The 19,393-nt window shown below is 58.1% G+C and overlaps 1 protein-coding gene across 1 annotated transcript; it reads left to right on the top strand.

Annotated features, from left to right (window-relative positions):
* Positions 1-9,475: 9,475 nt before the first annotated feature.
* ZNF497 (zinc finger protein 497) lies at positions 9,476-17,190 on the top strand. Its single transcript, XM_031964122.1, has 6 exons — positions 9,476-9,532; positions 10,059-10,437; positions 10,530-10,677; positions 11,717-11,797; positions 12,052-13,832; positions 16,183-17,190. Exons 2-5 carry the CDS (start codon positions 10,099-10,101, stop codon positions 13,623-13,625), a joined length of 2,142 nt encoding a protein of 713 aa, XP_031819982.1. The 5' UTR covers positions 9,476-9,532; positions 10,059-10,098; the 3' UTR covers positions 13,626-13,832; positions 16,183-17,190.
* The last annotated feature ends 2,203 nt before the right edge of the window (positions 17,191-19,393 follow it).

Below are 19,393 nucleotides of genomic sequence, written 5' to 3'. Positions count from 1 at the left end.
TTGGGGGCCCTTGGGTGCACTCCTCTGCCCCAGAAGCTGCTGTGGCTCCCTATTGCTCTGTGCAGAGGATCATTTCTACCTTGGTCATTTCTGGATTTGTTCCCTGGGAGTAGAGTCCTTGTGGGGGTGGGAAGGAGGGTCACTTCCTTTTTGGTGACATCTCAGAGGGGAAGAAGGTCCTGGGTTTGGAGGCTTGCCTTTTGGGGGGGCAGCTGTCATTGGGGAGACTGGGTGTTCCAGTCTCCAATTGTAGAATGGGGGTCCCCATACCGCCCGAGATGAATCCAGGGGCCTGCAGTTGTGGGACTGAATGGTTCACCAATCCCCGAAGGCTACTGTAAAGAAAGGGTGCCAGCCACCTTCATCCTAGGGGCAGCCATGGCTCCTCCCCTCTGGCTCAGCCCCCTTCCCGGTGCATCCCACGGCAGGCCCCAGTCGGGGGGAGAGGAAGGTCAGGGAACAGAAGGCAGGAAGACTTATTCCTTGCCCTCAAGGGAGAGCACCCCAGGAGTCTCCAGCTTGTAAGCAGAAAGGAATGGAACCAGTATTTATGAAGCGCCTGCCGAGTGCCAGGCTCGATGGGTCCAGGAGCAGTCTTTTCTTTGGGGAGTTGGGGGTGGCTAACTGTGGGTCCTTGTGTGGGGGCCTGGGGGCTCCAGCTCTAGGAACTCCTGGGGGGGGGGTTCCCCAGGCCAGATGCACCAAAAGGAGCTTGGTGCCCCAGAAGTCCTTAGTGATAAGAGTGGGGAGGGGGCCCCCTCCCCTGCTCTTCCCTGGGCTCAAGGGACCCCCCAGATCTCCCTGTTTCTCTGTGGCAGCGCCCCCACCCCGGGCACGATTGGCCTAGCATTCTTCCTCCCTTCCTCCTGAGGGCACGGGGCTGCCTTTTTGGTCCCCCTTCTCCAAACCATTCTCCCGGGCCTTGTACATTGGAGTCAGTCACTCGGGCAGCCCACAAGCCTATATTAAATGCTTACTGTATGCCCACCCAGCAGTGGATACCTAATACATGCACATTTATTGATAGTGTTCTTTTGGGGGCCACTCCCTATGATTGTCAGAAGGGAGGAGGGGAAGGGAAAGCCTCTGCTGGGCCTGTCCTGACTAAGTGGGGGACAGGCCGAACGTGGGGCCGCCCAGAGCCCCTGACGGATTGTTGCCAGTCTTCACCCTTTGCTGTTGAGACTGGACTTTTAGATGAAGAACCAGGGCAGCCGGGGATGCTGAGCTCCTGGGAGGCCGGGGAGCACTTCCTTGGGGGCCTCCAGAGCACCCCTTCACAGAGAGACCCCAGCCACAGAGGAGCGCCAGCGCAGGATTTGGGGGCGAGCCCAGATGGTGAAGATGGATGTTGGGACCTCGTCTGCAGGACTGGCCGCTGGGGCTACGGTGATGGAGGTCCTGACTTACTCTCCAGTGAGCCTGAAGTCCTGAGGCCTTGGTGGGAAGGCACTCCCATCCAGTCTACCACTGGGGGGAGGGGGAGGGGGGGAAGAGGGAAGGGACCAGGCTGCCCAGAGCCCCACATCCCAGGCAGGACTGGGCCATTTCACCTGCCATCTTCCCTTAGTTTGCCCATCCTGAAGTCAGAAGGACTGAGTTCAAATGGAGCCTGTGGAAAGGGGAGAGTTTGGGACAAAAGACAGCGAGTTCCTTTGAGGAGACTGGGACAAGATTGCCTAGAGGTCACAGCGATTTTCCAGCCAGCCAGGGTTCGAATCCAGGGCCAGGTTTCTCCTTAGAAGTACTGCGCTCCCAGGCTGCCATTCCTGAGACGGGGCGGCTGTCCCAAACCCTCAGACCCCCTCATCACTGCGGCATTTAGGGTCCACATGAGAGTCGGAGCCACTCTGGGCTCCCTTTGGGGCTTTTCTTGGCAAAGCTGCTGGAGCGCTTTGCCATCTCTTTCTCCATTACAGAGAAGGAAACTGAGGCAAACGAGATTAAGCGATTGAAAGCCAATCTTTTTCTCAGGTCCAGAGCAGAGGTCAGCCTTGTAATCATGTGCGATCCTTGGGAAGTGCCCTTACCCTGCTTCTGCCCGACTTCCCAGAAGCCTCCAAGAGATGCAGCCGTTTCCATAGTTTCTGTAAGAGTCCATTGCAATGAGTGTTGGGAGGCGGGGGCATCTCCCAGTAAAACCCTTTGGAGCCTGTGGAAAATAGCCCCTGGAAAGGGCCCCCACCAGGCCGGGGACCCTGGGCTCCTTCGGGACTTGCCTTCAGCACTGGCTTTCCCCCATCACAGCCTTCTTCCTACCCTGCAGCCTTCCTTGCCGCCTGTGCTTGCTCACCTGTGAGCAAGCGCTACTTGCCGAGTCCCAAGAAGGTTTCCGAGCTGTAAGTCAGGAGGGCTCTGAGATCGCGGGGCGCCGGTCCCGGGGCTGGCAGCCACTCTCTCCCTCCCACCTGCTCCAAGGGGGAGCGCAGGGTGCTGGGACCCGGGGCCGGCAGCCGCTCCCACCTGCTGCAAGCTGCTAACAGGCACTCCCTCGGAGGGCTCTTCCCCCTGCCTCGGGCTCACCTGCTGGACTTTGCTGACCATATTTCCCCCCATTCTCGGCACTTAGCCGGGCTCTACGCTGGCGCTCTGGCTGCATGGCCCGTCATCCTGAGGGCTCTATTCCTTCCTCCCCCTTTTCACACCTTTCCCTTTAATCCCAAGGCTACCTAGGTCTTGTTGACTATGAGGACTGATGGGGGAAACTGGGGCTCGGGGACGTTCAAAATGGGAGAAAAGGGACATGCACTGAGTGCCTACCATGTGCCATGCCCTGCGCTAAGCATTTTACAGATATGCTCCTCCTGAGCTTCACAACAACTCTAGGAGGGAGTTGCTGTTATCCCATTTTACAATCGAAGAACCTGAAGTAGACAGAAGCTATGTGACTTGCTCAGGGTCATACAAAATATAGTAGCTGAGGCTGACTTTGAACTTGGGTCTTATTGAATCAAGCAAGTACTCTATTCACTGTGCTTCTTCTTGACCATATTTGTATTCCTAGTGCTCAGAACACAGGTATTAAGCCAGGGCTGATTGATTGGTTGGTGGATCATTGGATCTCACTTTCTGCCTCTGGAAGAACAAGGGGATCGGACAGATCGGACAGATCGACCTTCTTCTCCATGGTCCCCACCCCACCCTTGGACTCTTATCTGGAACTTCCTGACACTGTTTCCTTGAAGCAAGCAGGCCATGTGACTGCAGAATCAAGCTTGGGGAACAAGCTACCATTGTACCTTTGGCTGGCTCATTCACTCTCTTCCAGGTTCAGACATCCTTCTCTTCTCCTTTCCTTACTTGTCCCTGACCTGTATGGATACTTCGACTTTCTTGGTTTCTTTCAGTTCCGTGATGCTCCTCCTGCTTCAGTCCTAGAGAACCAAGGACCTTCAGGTGAGCCCAGCCGTGATCCCCGTGATCCAGCATCAGAAAGTTCTCACAGAACAGAGACCCCTTTGAAGGGAGTGACTGGGAAAGCCTTCATGAGGGGCCCGTGCCTTATAAAACATGAGAGGATTTACACTGGGCAGAAAACCAGGACTGCTCCCAACGTGGAAATGCCTGCGGCCGTTGGGAAACAGAGAATTCAGCAGGGAGAGAAGCCCAGGGAGAGCACTGAGTGTGAGGGTTCAGTCCTTACAGAATATCCAGAAGCCCATTTTGGAGCTGAAATTAAATCTTGAATTTCCAGACTAGAGAAGAGTGGGGAGTTTTTGTTATTGGAGGAGTTGCCCAGCTAGATATACTTTCAGGAAAAATGAAGGGCATAGAAGGGTAGAGACAGAGGAGGAAACAGTCCCAGCAGTGGTCTGGCCTAGTCCTACCAGGTATGAGCACTTGAGGTGTAGATATCCCCCATGCAGTATCCCAGAAATGGGGGATGGCATGTGATCCTTCCTGAAACAAAGGTGCTACCTACAGGGGAATGGAAAGCTGGGGGCCAATGAACAGAGAAGCAGGGGACCCTTTTGTGGGGGAATAGAAACCATTTCTTTTAGGATTGTGCTCCAGGAACATTTTCCCTTATTGATCTCTCCCAGGAGCTGCTCTCAGCCTCTCAGGACCCTGGGGATCTGTTGTCTGCCCCATTCCCCCCCCCCCAACTTGAGCTTTCCTTTGTAATAAAGTAGTAAAGTAAAAAATAAGCCTGAATGATGGCTACATCCAAATCCCCATCCTTTCCTGCTGGAAAGATACCCTTTGCTCCCTGACACCTCCCCCAGATCCCCTTTCACCCCATCTTAGACTAACAGCTGTCTCTTTCCCCATCAGACCTATACCAACCCATAAGTGGTCCCATTCATTTCCATTTCCCATATCCCCCCCCCCCCCAGCTGCCTGCCCGGGCTCCCACCATCTCTCCTTGCCAAATCTCGGCTCTCTCCTGAGATTCTGGAGGGTCTTCGAGGCCACCTGGACCCCCTGTAGGTATGACTCACCAGGTATGAGAAAGAAGTCTGCCTCTGCTGACCCTAACCCTAACTCTCCTTACCAGTTACATGGAAGTTTCTTAAGGGCAACAACTGTCCCACGGTTTCCAGAATAATTTCATCATTCTGAAATTAAGGTGTCCTTCCTGTTCTTCATTCAGGTGACAGCAACCTCACTGACAAGCTGAGGAGGTCTTGGATGGAAAAGACTTTCATAAGAAACTTAAATGGGTAGAGAAGGAGAGAGACAGAAGCACAGAGAGACAACCAGATGGCAGATGAATAGATGGGTGATAAATGGGGAGATTTGCAGATAAATGAAAGGTTATTCAATCTGAGATTTATAACCTGAGAGGTGGATGACACTGGATTTATTGATAGACGACAAACTGCTGGCAGGTTTATAGATACCTGAGGGAGTTTGGTGATGTGCATCTCTGACACTGAGTGGAAATTCAGATGGACTGCAGAGTCCGTTCCAGCTCACCCTACCACGGTTGCTGCCATGTTGCACTGAAGGGCGCCTTGACCCCTCCAAGATCAGGCAGTTCCATAGGTCTCTGGCATGACGAGGATGGAAACTGCTGCCATCATCTTAGGCCAACCTGGCCAAAGGAGCTGGGACGTGGTGGAGGCTCGGCTGGGCGGGAGTCTGCCTACCAATGGAGGCTCAGATTTCATCCCAAGCCAGCGAATGAGCTTGCTCATCTTCTGCATGCTCCCATGTGAACATGAGCAACGAATGATTCTCCACCTTCATTTATAGTAGCTCACCCCCTGTACATTATGAAGGCCTCTCAGCCTTGCTCATTCAGCTTCCACAGCTCTCCTTGTTCTGTCCTTTTTTCTCCACTGCCACCCAGCCTTCTGGATTAAGGCTCAGCCTCCTGTTTGCTCTCTCTGCTTCTGACCCTTCACACAGCCCCACCTGGTCTTTCTAAGGCACAAATCAGACCATGACCAGCTTTGCATGTCCAGAAGCCTCCTTCAACAATTCCCTTGTGCCTCCGGGCTCAAAGGGAGGATTGCTCCTCGGCCCTCCGATCTGCCTCCCAATCACCTTTCCAAACGAATCTCAGTTTCATGCACTCCAAGTTCCGACCACCTCACCATTCCGATTCTGGCCTCGTGTCCCTTTGCCCTTGGCCCAGTGTCCCCCTGCCTGGAGCACCCTCTCTCGGTGTCTTTGCCATTGGACTCTGCAGTTGACTCTTGAGATTCACTGATGGTAGCCTCCTCTGGGAGGCTCCTTCTCATTCCTTCCTTAGGGAGGCTCCTTCTTGTTATTTCCTCTGGGAGGGGCCTTGTTACCTTCTCCAGGAGTCTCCTCATTGCTTCCTCCAGGAGTCTCCTTCTCGTTGCTTCCTCCGGTTATTCCCAGTGTCTCGTCCTTCCTCCATTGTGCTTCTGCTCTCTTTTTCTTCCTCTTGCCATGCTTGAGCTGATGTTTCAGGTATGCTCCTTGAACTGGAGGGACGTTGTCTTTGCTTAGTACAGCTTAGCGTCCAGACTGGAAAAGTGCCGCTTAAGGAACAGGCTGAGGTGGGCTCTGGCCGTGGTGCTGAGATCAGCAATGGAAGCTCCCAGAGGAGGGGTTCTGGGGACTCTGCCCTGTGGGGCGTGGCCACCCAGGACTTGCCTGCCAGGATACTGAGGCAGATGTGCGTGTTGGAGCAGGATGACCAGAGCCTCCCCCTTCACAGATGATGAAAATAAGCTAGGAAGGGAAGGAGGCACCCGGGACCTGCAGAACCCTAGCCCCATAGGGATCCCACTCATGCCAACAACCTCTTTCTAAGGAGGTTGATGATGGATTGCTAGATGACAAACTGATGTCAGGTTCACAGATACCTGATAGAGTTTGGTGATATGCATGGCATGGGCAAGGTCTCAGATGGCAGGGAAAATGGGGAGGGTCACAGATGGGCATCCAAGTAAGGCAGCCACTCAATAGTAACTCAATAAGCATTTATTAATAGTCTCTTGTGTGTCAGGCACCGTACTATGTGTTGAGGAAATAAAGAAAAAGGAAAACACAGTTCCTGCTTTTGAGGAGCTCCCGCGCTCATAAGGGAAGGCAAGCAGAGAGACAAATAAGAGGCAGGATACATGAGAGAGAATTCCCTGAGAGAAGGCACTGGAACTAAGAGAGACTAGGAAGGGCTTCCTGCACAAGGTGAGATTTTAGCTGGATTCTGAAGTTGACCGGGGAAATCAAGAGACCAAGATGGAGAGTGTTCTGGGCATGAGGGACAGCTGGCTGGAGAAAAGGAGTCTATGGGTGAGGAACAGCACGAAGGCCAGTGTGACTGAATCAGAGAGTTGGAGGCCAGGGAAAGGAGAAGGGATCAGAAGACTGAAAAGGTCAGGAAGGACTTCGAATGCCAAGCAGAGGATTCGGATTCGGTCTTTGGTTCCTGGAGGTGATAGAGAGCTACTTTACTTAATGGAGTGGGAGGAATTACATGGTCATTCCTGTGCTTTAGGCAAAGGGATCCACATGCGCAAAAATGTTTGTGGCAGGCCTTTCTGTGATGGCAAGGAGCTGGAAACTGAGGGGATGCACAATAGCTGGGGAATGATTGAATAAATTGTGATAAGTGAAGGTAATGGGATATTATTGTACTATAAGAAATGATAATTGACTGAAATTTATAAGAATCCAAGCCATTCTCCAATTGATAAATGGTCAAAGTTTATGAACAATTTTCAGATGAAGAAATTAAAACCATTTCTAATCATATAAGGTGCTCTAAATCATTATTGATCAGAGAAATACAAATTAAGATAACTCTGAGATACCACTACACACCTCTCAGATTGGCCAAGATAACAGGAAAAGATAATGATGAATGTTGGAGGGGATGCAGGAAAACCGGGACACTGATGCATTGTTGATGGAACTGTGAACTGATCCAAGCCTTCTGGAGAGCAATTTAGAACTATGCTCAAAAAGTTACCAAATTGTGCATCCCCTTTGATCCAGCAGTGTTTCTACTGGGCTTATACCCCAAACAGATCTTAAAGGAGAGAAAGGAAGCCACAGGTACAAAAATGTTTGTGGCAGCCCTCTTGGTAGTGGCCAGAAACTGGAAATTAAATGGATGCCCATCAATTGGAGAATGGCTGAATCTGAATGTTATGGAATATTATTGTTCTGTAAGAAATGACCAACGGGATGATTTCAGAAAGACCTGGAGAGACTTACACGAACTGCTGCTGAGGGAAATGAGCAGAACCAGGAGATCATTGTATATAGCAAACAAGACTATATGACGATCAATTCTAATGAACGTGGCTGTCTTCAACATTGAGATGATTCAGGCCAGTTCCAATGCTCTTGTGATGAAGAGAGCCATTGACACCCAGAGAGAAGACTTGGGAACTGAGTGTGGATCGCAATGTAGCATTTTCACTCTTTTTGTTGTTGTTCACTTGCATTTTTTCTTACTCATTTACTTTCTCTTTTTTGCTCTGATTTCTCTTGTACCACAAGAGAATTGTATAAATATGTTTACACATATTGGATTTAACATCTATTTTAACATGTATAACATATATTGAATTGCTTGCCATCTGGGGAGAGAGTGGGGGAAGGAGGGGAAAATCTGCAACACAAGGCTATGCAAGGGTCAATGTTGTCAAAATATCCGTGCATATGTTTTAAAAATAAAAAGCTTTATAAAAAAAGAAAAAAGAAATGACCAGCAGGATGATTTCAGAAAGGCCTGGAGAGACTTACATGAATTGATGCTGCGTGAAATGAGCAGGACCAGGAGATCATTGTACATGGCAACAACAAGATTGTGTAATGACCAGCTCTGATGGACTTGGCTCTTTTCAACAATGAGACAACTCAAGCCAGTTCCGATGGAGAGTCCTCTGCACCGGGAGAGAGAAGGGTGGGAACTCAAGGTGGAGCACAAGACAGCATTTTCACTCTTTTGTTGTTCGCTTGCATGTTGTTTTCTTTCTCCTTTCTCACCTGATTTTTCCTGTGCAGCAGGATAATTATGGAAATGTTTGGAAGAACTGCACGTGTTTAACCTATTTTGGATCACTTCCCTTCTAGAGGAAGCGGGAGGGAGAATAATTGGGATCGCAGGGTTTTGCAAGGGGAAATGTTGACAATGATCTTTGCATGTTTTGAAAAGAAAAAGCTGTTATCAAAATAAGATAAAACGGAAAAAACCCCCAACTAAGCCTCCAGAACTCCACAGCATTTCTACCCGACACTAACCAAATCCAGAGGGAAAGAAAGCAAGTTTGGTTTAAAATAGCCACCAGCCCTGAAGTCGGGAGGCCCTCAGTTCAAATCTGGCCTCAGACACTTACACTTCCTGGCTGTGTGACCCTGTAAGTCACTTAACCCCAACTGCCTCAGCAAAAAAGCCACCAAATGGGCGTCGTCTCTGGAAGTCCGACACACTCCCCTGGCTCTGTAGGGCAGGGCTACAAGCACGTCCCTGGTGGGGGTCGGCGAGGGGCCACAAGCGGGTCTGTCCCTGAGGCACCCCCCGGAAAGTCTTTGGGGAGAAGCTGGCCCGGCGAGCCCTTCTGGGCGGCCTGGAGTGAGGCCTCCCGTTTGCCTTGTGCTGGGGGCCAGGACCCCTCCCTGGCGCGGGGAGGATGGCGGGCGCACCTTCCCAGGGAAGGTCAAGGCCCTGGACTTGCTGGGGGGGAGGCGGCAGCGCCCCCCCCTCCCCCCCGCAGGCTTCTCTGCCCAAGCCCCGGAGAAGAAAGCAAGAAGCGCGGCGAGCCGGGGGCGAGACCCGGGGAGGAAGGGAGGCAGTCGGCTTGGGACTGGAGGGAAAGGGAGGCAGGAGAGTCAAGGGCAGCCCCGCCCCCGCCCCCCAGGTGCTCGGCCCCGGGGAGGGAAGCGGGGGGGTGGGTGCACCTCCTCTCCCCAAAAGCCTCCACGCCAGGGCTGGAGGATTCGAGACATTTGGTCCTCCCGACCGCCCAGAGCGGCTCGGGACGGGGACAGCGGGAGAGGGGGAGATGGGGGCCGACAACGGCGCTAGAACATGAAGTGATGTCACCAAGAGGCGGGGCTCAGGAGGAGAGACTTCCGGGCGGCGCGGAGAGGAAAAATTGAGGTGAGGAAAGCGCGAGAGGGGGCGGGGGCTCCTCTGACTGTCTCTGCATCTCCCCATCTCTGTGCATCCTTGTCTCTACATCTCTTTCTGTCTGCATCTTCCCATCTCTGCACATCTCTGTGCCTCCCTGTCTCTGCATCTGTTTGTGCAGCCTCCTTTCTCTGCAGCTCTTATCTCTCCATCTTTGTGTATCCCTGTCTCTGCATCTCCCTATTTCTGGACCTGACTCTGCCTCTGTCTCTGCATCTCATCTCTTTATCTGTTTCTCCCGCTCCCTAATTCTGCAGGTCTCTGTATCTCCTAGTCTCTGCCTCTGTTATCTTTCTGCATCTCTTTATCTGTCTGTGCATCGCTATCTCTGCATCTCCTCATCCCTCACCTCCCTATCTCTTAATCTCTATCCCTGCATTTCCCTATCTCTGCCTCTGCATCTCTTTATCTCTCTGTCTCTGCACATTTCTCCCAGCTGCTCCCCCCTCCCCTCCGGGAGCCACCAGTAACCTTACATTTCTCCCTGTCTCTTCAGGCTTGCTGTGCCAGAGCCTCCGCTGCCTCCGGGAAGGATCATGTCTACAGGGTGGGGGGCCACAGCCCCCCAGGACCCCCAGACTGCCCCCTGGGGTCCCTGGAAGCAGGAGGCCCCGGCCTGGGGCCCTGAGACTTGCCGCCGGCTCTTCCGGACCTTCCGCTACCAGGAGGCAGCGGGTCCCCGCGAGGCTCTGGGGCGGCTGCGGGAGCTGTGCTGGAGGTGGCTGCGCCCCGAGAGCCTCAGCAAGGAGCAGATGCTGGAGCTGCTGGTGCTGGAGCAATTCCTGAGCGTCCTGCCCCCAGAGATCCAGGCCTGGGTGCGAGAGCAGTGTCCTGAGACTGGCGAGGAGGCTGTGAGCCTGGTGGAGGGCCTGCAGGTGCGGGATGCTGGGGCTGAGACAGTGCGGGAGGGGGGCTGCACTGAGCCCCAAAGAGCCCCGCCCCACATCCCCGCCTTCTTGGTCTCCAGGTCGCGGTCGGTGCACGTGGGGAGAAGGCGCAGGTGGAGGAGATCCCCGAGGTGTCTCAGCCGGACGCCAGGGTCAGTGGCAGCTGCGTGGCCTCCCCGTGGCCCAGTTCTCCCGGGCAGCTGGGCCATCTCCTGGGACGCCCTCCAGGTACGTGGGTCACTTCTGCCCTCAGCCCCTTGTTCCAGAGCCCCAACCTCCCCTCCCGGGCTGCACGGGCCTCCATGGAGCACCTACTGTGTGCCAGGCTCCGTGCTAAGTGGAACCAAGGAAACCAAGGCAGACAGAGGCGCAGGGACTTTGTTCACATCGCTACAAAGAATCGGAGGCTGCCGGGGACGGGGGGCACCTCCCTGCCTCCTACCAGGTGCTGAATTCATTGATTTTGATTAATAGCCGAGGATCCACAACTGGGAGGCTGGAGGATCGGGGAGCAGCCGGGACTAGGGCGGGGTTGCAGAGTCCACCAGGTTAGGGCGGGGCCACGCCGCAGACTCCTCCTCCAGGTTAGGGCGGGGCCACGCCTCAGGCTCCTCCTTCAGGGCGGGGCCAGGTTTCCTGCTACTCTTCACTGGCTGGGTGGGCGTGGCTAGCACAGTAGCACGCCTCTCCTTCCCTGGGAGGACCGGCCCTACTGAGGCTGCTTCCCAGGGGCCTCCCGCACTGACCCAAGGGGGTCCTTGCACCCCGAGGTCGATGGCGCCAGGCCTAAGAGGTGAGACATGCCCTTAGTGACAGTCCTCTGGCTGAGGCTCACTGCCGGGCCCAGCTTCCGGGGCCTGGCCAGGCCGGAAACAGTGGGGAAGACCAGGCTCCCCTAACTCCCCCCCCTTCCCCCCTTCCCCCCCCCCCCCCCCCCTCCCCCCCCCCTTCCCCTCCCCCCGCCTCGGTGCCGGTGTTTGCGGGAGGGGCCTGGCCCAGGGTGTCCAGGAGGAGAGAGTTGGCAGCTGGGTAGTGGGTGGTTGCCTCCTCCCTGTAGCTCAGCCCCACGGCGGAGGGCCCCCTTCGGCTCCGATCTCTGGTGTCCTCTCTGGTCCAGCAGCTCCAGGCTGCTGGTCAGCCCTTGGTCAGGGGCTGATGTGTACAATGAGCTTCTTCCTACGAGCCCTACCCCCGGGGCCTTTGAGCTGTGGTGGACAAAGCACACACAAGTCCTTGTGCTCTCTCTTGTTTTTCGCCTAATTTCCAGTTCCCATCTCTGAGGTGACCATCAGTCAGGAAGGAGGGGAGAAGCCGGGGGCTCTGGACCTGCCTGGAGACAGGAGCGCAGGTGGGTGAGGGAGGAAGGGGGATGCCCCTCAGTGGAGCCACTGCCGGGGCCCCTTTGTCCCCTCTCCTTTCTGAGGGCCGCTGGCCCCTGTGACCCTTTCCCTCTTGTGTGCCTCAGATGCCTCCATTCCAGGGTTCCCCGGGTGAACACCCCAGCCCATCACCCTCCTCTCCCGGGCGTCATTGCCCTTTGTGCTTCAGCATGGCCCCAACACGGGCCAAAGAAACATTGGCCGTTTCTGTTTCTACTTTCAGGTTGTGGGACGGAGACCAAGGACCAGAAATGGGCTCCCAAGCAGGAAGTGTCCGAAGGAGAGTCACAGGCAGGAAGGTGGGAGGCTTCCCAGGGGGTGCAGCGCAGAGGAGCCTGGGATCGTCTGGGGGGTCCAGAAAGGCAGCGGGGGCCCTTCCTGGAGGAGGAGCTGAAGAGGTCCCCGTCTTTGGAAAGAGATTTCAGGAAGCCTCCCCCCAAGAGGGCTGAGAAAGCGCGGGCCCACCTCGGGCAGGGCGGGGAGTCGGGTCAGGTCGCCCACAGACGCGGGCCTGCGGTAGCCAGACCCCACGTGTGCGAGCTGTGCAATCAGAGCTTTAAGGCGGGGGCTGAGCTGACCAAGCACCAGAAGCTCCACACGGGGGAGAAGCCCTGCAGGTGCGACGAGTGCGGGAAGGTGTTCAGCCAGAGCTCCTACCTGCTCCAGCACCAGAGAGTCCACACCGGCGAGAAGCCCTACCCGTGCCGCGAGTGCGGGAAAGCCTTCGCCTGGAGCTCCAACCTGATCCAGCACCAGAGGATCCACACAGGGGAGAAGCCCTACGAGTGCGGGGAGTGCGGGAAGGCCTTCCGGGCGCACTCACAGCTCATCCACCACCAGAAGATCCACACCGGTGAGAAGCCCTACCAGTGCCACGAGTGCGGGAAGTCCTTTGGCAGGAGCACCACGCTCATCCAGCACCAGAGGATCCACACCGGCGAGAAGCCCTACCAGTGCAATGAGTGCGGGAAGGCCTTCAACTGGAACTCCAACTTCATCGAGCACCAGCGCATCCACACCGGGGAGCGGCCGCACGAGTGCAACGAGTGCGGGAAGGCCTTCAGCCAGAGCTCCAACCTCATCGAGCACCTCAAGATCCACACGGGGGAGAAGCCCCACGAGTGCCGCCAGTGCGGGAAGGCCTTCATGAGGAGCTCGGGCCTGCGGCAGCACCAGCGCATCCACACCGGCGAGAAGCCCTACCCCTGCCACGAGTGTGGGAAGACCTTCCGCGAGAGCTCGCAGCTCATCCAGCACCAGCGCATCCACACCGGGGAGCGGCCCTTCGAGTGCCCCGAGTGCGGGAAGGCCTTCATCCTGATCTCCAACCTCACGGAGCACCAGAGGATCCACACGGGGGAGAAGCCGCACGAGTGCCCCGAGTGCGGGAAGGCCTTCAGCCAGCGGTCGAACCTCATCAGCCACCAGAGGATCCACACCGGGGAGAAGCCCTACGAGTGCGCCGAGTGCGGCAAGACTTTCAAGGGCAGCTCCGGCCTGGTCCACCACCAGCGCATTCACACGGGCGAGAGGCCCTACGCGTGCAACGAGTGCGGCAAGACCTTCCGCGGGAGCTCCGAGCTGAGGCAGCACCAGAGGCTACATTCCGGGGAGAAGCCCTTCGTGTGCAGCCAGTGCGGGAAGGCCTTCGTCCGCAACTCGGAGCTCATCAGCCACCGGCGGATCCACACCGGGGAGAGGCCCTACAAGTGCGGCGTGTGCGGCAAGCCCTTCAGCCACCGCTCCAACCTCAATGAGCACCAGAAGAGACACGCGGGGCTGCCGCTGAAGCCGTGAGCCAAAGGCTGGACGCCGGCGCCGAGGGGGCGGCCCCCGCGCGCACCCACGGAGGCGGGAACCCTGGCGGCCGGCTCCTCCCACCGAACCGGGAAATAGCCGAAGGGCAGCGCGGGGAAGGGGTCCCTCCTTGGGCCGGGCTCAGAGCGAGCCTCGGAGCGAAGGACGCTGAGCAGCTCCCTCGTCCCTCGCACCCGTCTTCCACAGGTAGGTTGGCTGCAGCCCGGGGAGCCGTCTCCTAGGCAGCCTGGGCGTGTCCCCCGGCCTTCCGGCGCCCCCATCTCCCCTCCGGCATCGACTCGGCTTCCTGCGGATCTTCCCAGGGACCGGCTTAACCGCAACCGACTCCCAAGCTCTTTTCCGCGGGGAGCTGTCTAGGGATGTCTCCGGAAGCCAGGGAGTCGGGACTCGAATCGCGGCCCCAGCGCTTCGGTTAGCGCTGACTTTTCCGGCCAGCCTTAGAGCACTCAAGACGCCTTATTGAGCCCCAGACCAGCCCTGTGAAGCAAGTCCTACAGATTTATCCCTACTTTACAGACAGGAGAGCTGAGGCTTAGGGGAGGCGCCTTCCACCATGCTGCCCAGCCCAGCCCATGTCCCCATCCCTCGATTTCTGTTAGCTTACCTGCCTTTTCCAGGTTATTGTCTGGCAAGGAGGGGGCTGGGAGACCCCCGCAGGCCCCTCACGCTTGTCTCCCTCCCTCCGGCCCAGCCTCCCCCTTCATCCCCTGCTGGCCAGTCCCAGCAGGCCCCCAAGCTTCTCCGGAAGGGCTCACGGGCAGAGCCCACCCCCCTTCTCTCACTCCTTGTCTTGGGGATTCAGAGCTCAGGGAGCGGCTGCTTGGCTGGGCCCTGGGGAGGTGGAGCCGTTCCTGCCCTTGGGGAGCTTCACTTTAGGGGAGGGATGATTGAGCCCATTGGTGAAGGGGGGAAGGGGCATCTGAGCAGGAGCTGGCCACTGAGCGCGCGGCGTCCCGGCCCTCGGCGCCCCAGACGAGGCCTCCCGTCTCCTCCTTGCCAGGGCCCTGCGCGGGACCTTTGGCCGGGTCACACCCAGCACCCCGAGTCTCTCTAAGGCCCTCGTCCCAACCCCGCCTGGCTGCCGCCTCTGGAAACAGCTCATATTTCTGTGCTTCAGGCCAGATGCCGGACCCTCCTCTTCACCCCCAGCTGCCGTCTGGGCCTTTGGGGCTTTTTGGCACTTGAGTGGTTTTCCCCAATCACACGGGAAGAGCCTCTTCGATATTTGTTTGTGTCCAATCTGGATTTCCACATTCTCTCTCTCCCCCTCCCCCCTCCCCCGTGCTGGGAAGGGATCAGAACAAAAGGGGAACCCGAGCGGAGGGAGCCGGGTCCCCTCCACTGCCGATGGCCCCTCAGGATCGCCTCGGGCCCGTCACGTTGCTGAAGAGAGTTCCCCAAGTCTGGCTCAGCAGAAGTCTCTCCTAGCTTTCTGGAAATCCCTGGGTTCTCCATTCCTCACAGACCCCCACTTGGCTGGCCATAGCCCAGCAAATGGGGGCCCCCCAGAAGGAGGAGCTGCGGTTGTGTCTGTACATGGGGCCCCTTCCCTATGACCTCCAGGGAACCGTCAGTGCCCATAGCCCCTTCCCTATGACCTCCAGGACTCATCTGTGCCCGTGGCCCCTTCCCTATGACCTCCAGGGAACCGTCAGTGCCCGTAGCCCCTTCCCTATGACCTCCAGGACTCATCTGTGCCCGTGGCCCCTTCCCTATGACCTCCAGGACCCATCTGTGCCCATGGCCCCTTCTTTTTCCTATGACTCTTGGGGCTGGAGCAAGGCCGCCCCTTGTCCCAGCCTCCTGGCTGGGCCCTGCCTGCAGTGTCTACTCTGATGCTTGGAACACAGTCATTTCCCTAATGTGCCGGTGGGCCAGGAAGCCCCCCATGAGCCCCCTGAGGCCCCCAGGATCTGACTCCACTCCTCCCCTCAGCCCTGCCTTCCTATCTCCCTCCCCGGCTGCCTGGAAGCTTCCGCTCTGTGGCAAGGCCTGTGGGGAGGGCACAATGTGGAGAGAGGAGCTGGGCCTTTGTGGCCGGTCCTGCCTTTCCCTGTGTGCCCGGGACCTCGCTCCTGGGTCATTCCCACCCAGTCAGTCTCTCTGGGTCACATCTTCCTGGCTGCAGAAGCCCCAGCTTAATCCTGGGGTGTCAAGGTCCTGTAGGTCTGCACCCATTTGTTCCCCACCATGTGCCCTGGTGGCTGCCCCCTTCCCAGATCCCGGCAGTACCTGCTGTCTGGGGGCTCAGTCTTTCAGGGGCTCACCCTGTTTTCTCGTGGCCTGCTGCCACTGCAGCTTAGGAGGTGACAGCTCCTCCTGGCTCTGTCCCACAGATAGGTCTGGGGGTGGGGAGTTCAGAGTGGGGTATTTTGGGGGGACCAACCGTCACTGTTCCCAGAGACCAGAGGGAGTCCTGGAGGCCAGAGAGAATCCAGGGGCCGGAGGAACCAGCCTCATCTCTCATTTGGGCCTCTGTCCGCCAGGAACAAGTCACGCCGTTGTTGATTTTTGTCTCTCTCTACCCCGATCACAGGCAGATGATTGGTGGAGGCGGACCGGACCGGTGATGACTCTGGGGTGCCACCCTGACAGTCACCAGAGCAGCGGGCACAGTGAGGAGGCGGGTCCGAGGAGAGGCCGGCAGGGAGTGGCCGGAGGCTGTTTGGAGTCTGGTCTGGGGGCTCTTGGAGAACAGGGCCCGTCTCCCCTTCTCAGTAAGCATCCTCGGTGCTGGCTGGTTCGTCCCCAGGGACTCCTCATGGCCACCCCTAGAATTCTGGGCCGGGCCTGGCAGCGGGGAAGGCTCCCCTTCGAGCTTGGGGCTCGGCAAGGCCACGGCCCTCTCACCTGTGTGCCAGAAGGCGCTCTTTGGGAGCAGCGGGCACTGAGCCCTGACCGTGACTCGCCTGACATGACTCGCACCCAGAGGGCCAGGCTTGGGGCTGTTTCCCTCGGCCGAGGAGAACGCCAGCAGCGGCGGCCGTGACACAAAACAGGAGGCATGTGGGTAGTCGGGGGGGCCAGGCCCCTGCTTCCAGGCTGGAAAAGGGCCACTGACCGAGTAGGCCCCTTTGTAGCCTCAGGCTGTACCCCCTCCCCCATATCCCAGGCAAGTGCCTGAGCCTTCCTTGGGGGGTCCTGTGGGGGGAAAGTCATTGCAAAGGGAGGATGGGGGTGCCTGGCAGAGAACCCCATGTGTCCAACCGCCCACGGCCCTGAGGGGTCCTGCTAGGGAAAGCCGTAACCGGGTGCGGGTGGCCAGGACCCGCCCTCGCTGCGTCCCCCTCACGAGCGGTGGGTGGTGCCCACCCCAGGGTGCAGGCTGCGGCCAAGCCCGGGGACCCGTGCCCCAAATCGAAACTGCTTGATGAGCCTGATGCAAATCCCCTTGGCAGCTCCTGTTCCCTTTGCCTTCTGTAATGACCGGGGAACCTTCAGGGGTCCTTGGGGGGATCCGCTGAACAATCTGTCCCAGAATGCACTGGGGGACCATCCCCATGGTAAGAACCAGCTGGAGTTATTAAACTGCTCGTGTCGTCCTGAGGGAGCCCTCAGATTCTTCCCTTGTTGGCTGGCCCTTTGTTTGGGTGCGGGAGCGCCTCGGACTTGCCTTGGTTGGGGAATTGTGGAACCTGCCCTTGGGTTCTGGACCCTGTACTTGGGTTCTGGAGCCCGTAGACCCTGCACTTGGCTTCTGGAGCCCATGCTCGGGTTCCTCACGGAGCTGGCGGCCCTGTGGAAAAGCAACGGTACAAAGTCATGCCCAATGAACTTTTGAAGGCGTGACTAACTTGTCTGTCGGGGGAATGGGTCAGAATGGTTCTGCTCTGATATAGGGGTGATCAGACGGCCCGGTCCACGTATACGCGCCCCATGCCGGCGGGGACGAGGGCAGGCATTCCTGGCGTGGGGCCTGGCCGGAGACAAGGCCGAGAGCCAGTGAGGGAGGAAGGGCTTGGAGGGGTCACTGGGGGGGGGGGGCGGTCCTGGCCCGTTGAGGTGGCTCAGGAAGGGCTTGAGTGCCCAGAGAGAGGCTCCTCTGCTTCTGGAGGCAGCGGAGAGCCAATGGGGATATTGAGGGGTCTTGGTTGGACACAGCTACTGCTGTGCCCCACATAGGAGGGGAGGCTGCAAGGGGAAATCCACAGCCTGTGGCGCCGTGTTGGCTCTAACGGGTGAGACCAAGGAGCCAGGATGACTTCTGCCTTGGGAGCTGAAGGACTTTGGGGAAGGGGGAGGATTAGATTGGAAAGAACGGTTCCATTCTTTCTGAGGGTAAGATGTCTCCTGGCTATTGAGCCGGATGTGGGGCACGGGATGTGAGCCGGCAGAGGGTGAGGGAGGGAAAGGGAGGCTGGAGCCCCTCCGGCAGAGAGAGGGTCGCCCAGGGCGAGTCCTGAGGGACACCCAGGTTAGAGGGCAGGAAAACCCCGCCAAGGAGACTGAGAAGGGGCTGGCAGGGAGCTGGGGTCTCCCAAACCCCCAGGGAGCAGAGCCGTGCAGCAGGGGCCCAGCAGCGCCCGGACGGCCAGGATGGACCCTGAGAGAAGGCCAGCGGCCCTCGCGGTCACCAGCAACTTGCCAGGGGCAGCTGGGATGGAGTGGGGGGCAGCAGGTAGGAGGGAGAGGAGAGACCCAGCCTGGGACCAGAGTCAGCAGGGATGGAAAGGCTGCCAGGGCCCGGGGAGGGACTGAAGGCAAGTGGGATCTGGGGGTGACAGAGAGGGGGCATCCCTGCAATGGGGGAAAGGGGCACTTGATCTAGAGTCAGGGAGAAGGGGTGGGCAGGTGGGGGAGCTCCAGCTGAGAGTCCATGAGGCGGGGGCTCACTCCTGCTCCAGGCCTCGGGGTGCCCCCTGGAGCAGGGGCCCCTTTTGTTCCCCTGGGGCCCTCTGAGTTGGCTCCTTCAGTGGTGCTGGCTGGCCTGCAGCTGTGGGACGGGGAGAGACTGAGGCAGAGGGGCTATCACCCCTGGGCTCCTGCAGCTCCTGCTTTCCTGGCTAGGACAGGACACCCGGCTCCTTGGGGCAGGGCAAACTGGCACCCACCTAGGCAGCTCCACCTGGGGCTGGGGCCTGAGCTTCCAGGGCATCCCAGGTGTTGGGGCCCCCCCACGGGCTCTCCTCCCCCCACAGGCTCTTCTTCCCACCAGGCTCTCCCTCCCCAGGCTCCCCCCCCCCCCCCACTAGCCTACAAGGTCTGCTGGGATGTACTTTGCACATGAGCTCTGGGGCTGCCTCTCGTCCCCCTCCTTTGGCGTCCCCAGCGCTCAGTTTGGTGCTTGGCTCGGGGGTTCCTTTTGTGATCCCATTTGGGGTTTTCTTGGCAAAGATATTGGGGTGAACTCAGGTCTTAGAGGCCAGGCTCTTAGTGGCTGGTGCTTAATAAGTGTGCCTGCCACGGGGCTCAGTCAGTGGGGCTGCTGGGGGAGGGGGGCTCAGGCAGTGGGGCTGCTGGGGGAGGAGGTTCAGTCAGTGCGGCTGCGGGGAGGGGTAAGGAGGAGGGAGGCTCAGTCAGAGCGGCTGCTGGGGGAGGGGAGCTCAGTCAGTGTGGCTGGAGGGGGGGCTCAGTCAGTGCGGCTGCTGGGGGAGGGGGAGGCTCAGTCAGTGCGGCTGCAGGGATGGGGAAGGAGGAGGGAGGCTCAGTCAGTGCGGCTGCAGGGATGGGGAAGGAGGAGGGAGGCTCAGTCAGTGTGGCTGCTGGGGGAGGGGGGCTCAGTCAGTGCGCCTGCAGCAGGATGAGGT

The sequence above is a fragment of the Sarcophilus harrisii genome, chromosome 3 (assembly GCF_902635505.1).
Source record: "Sarcophilus harrisii chromosome 3, mSarHar1.11, whole genome shotgun sequence".
NCBI lineage: Eukaryota > Metazoa > Chordata > Mammalia > Dasyuromorphia > Dasyuridae > Sarcophilus > Sarcophilus harrisii.
This window is presented reverse-complemented; position numbering and strand designations above follow the sequence as displayed.

Excerpts from the sequence above, each read along its gene's own strand:
- ZNF497 (XM_031964122.1), top strand. The coding sequence starts at position 10,099 with ATGTCTACAGGGTGGGGGGCCACAGCCCCCCAGGACCCCCAGACTGCC. Across the intron at positions 10,438-10,529 it reads GCCTGGTGGAGGGCCTGCAG|GTCGCGGTCGGTGCACGTGG; the intron begins GTGCGGGATGCT and ends CTTGGTCTCCAG. Across the intron at positions 10,678-11,716 it reads TCTCCTGGGACGCCCTCCAG|TTCCCATCTCTGAGGTGACC; the intron begins GTACGTGGGTCA and ends CCTAATTTCCAG.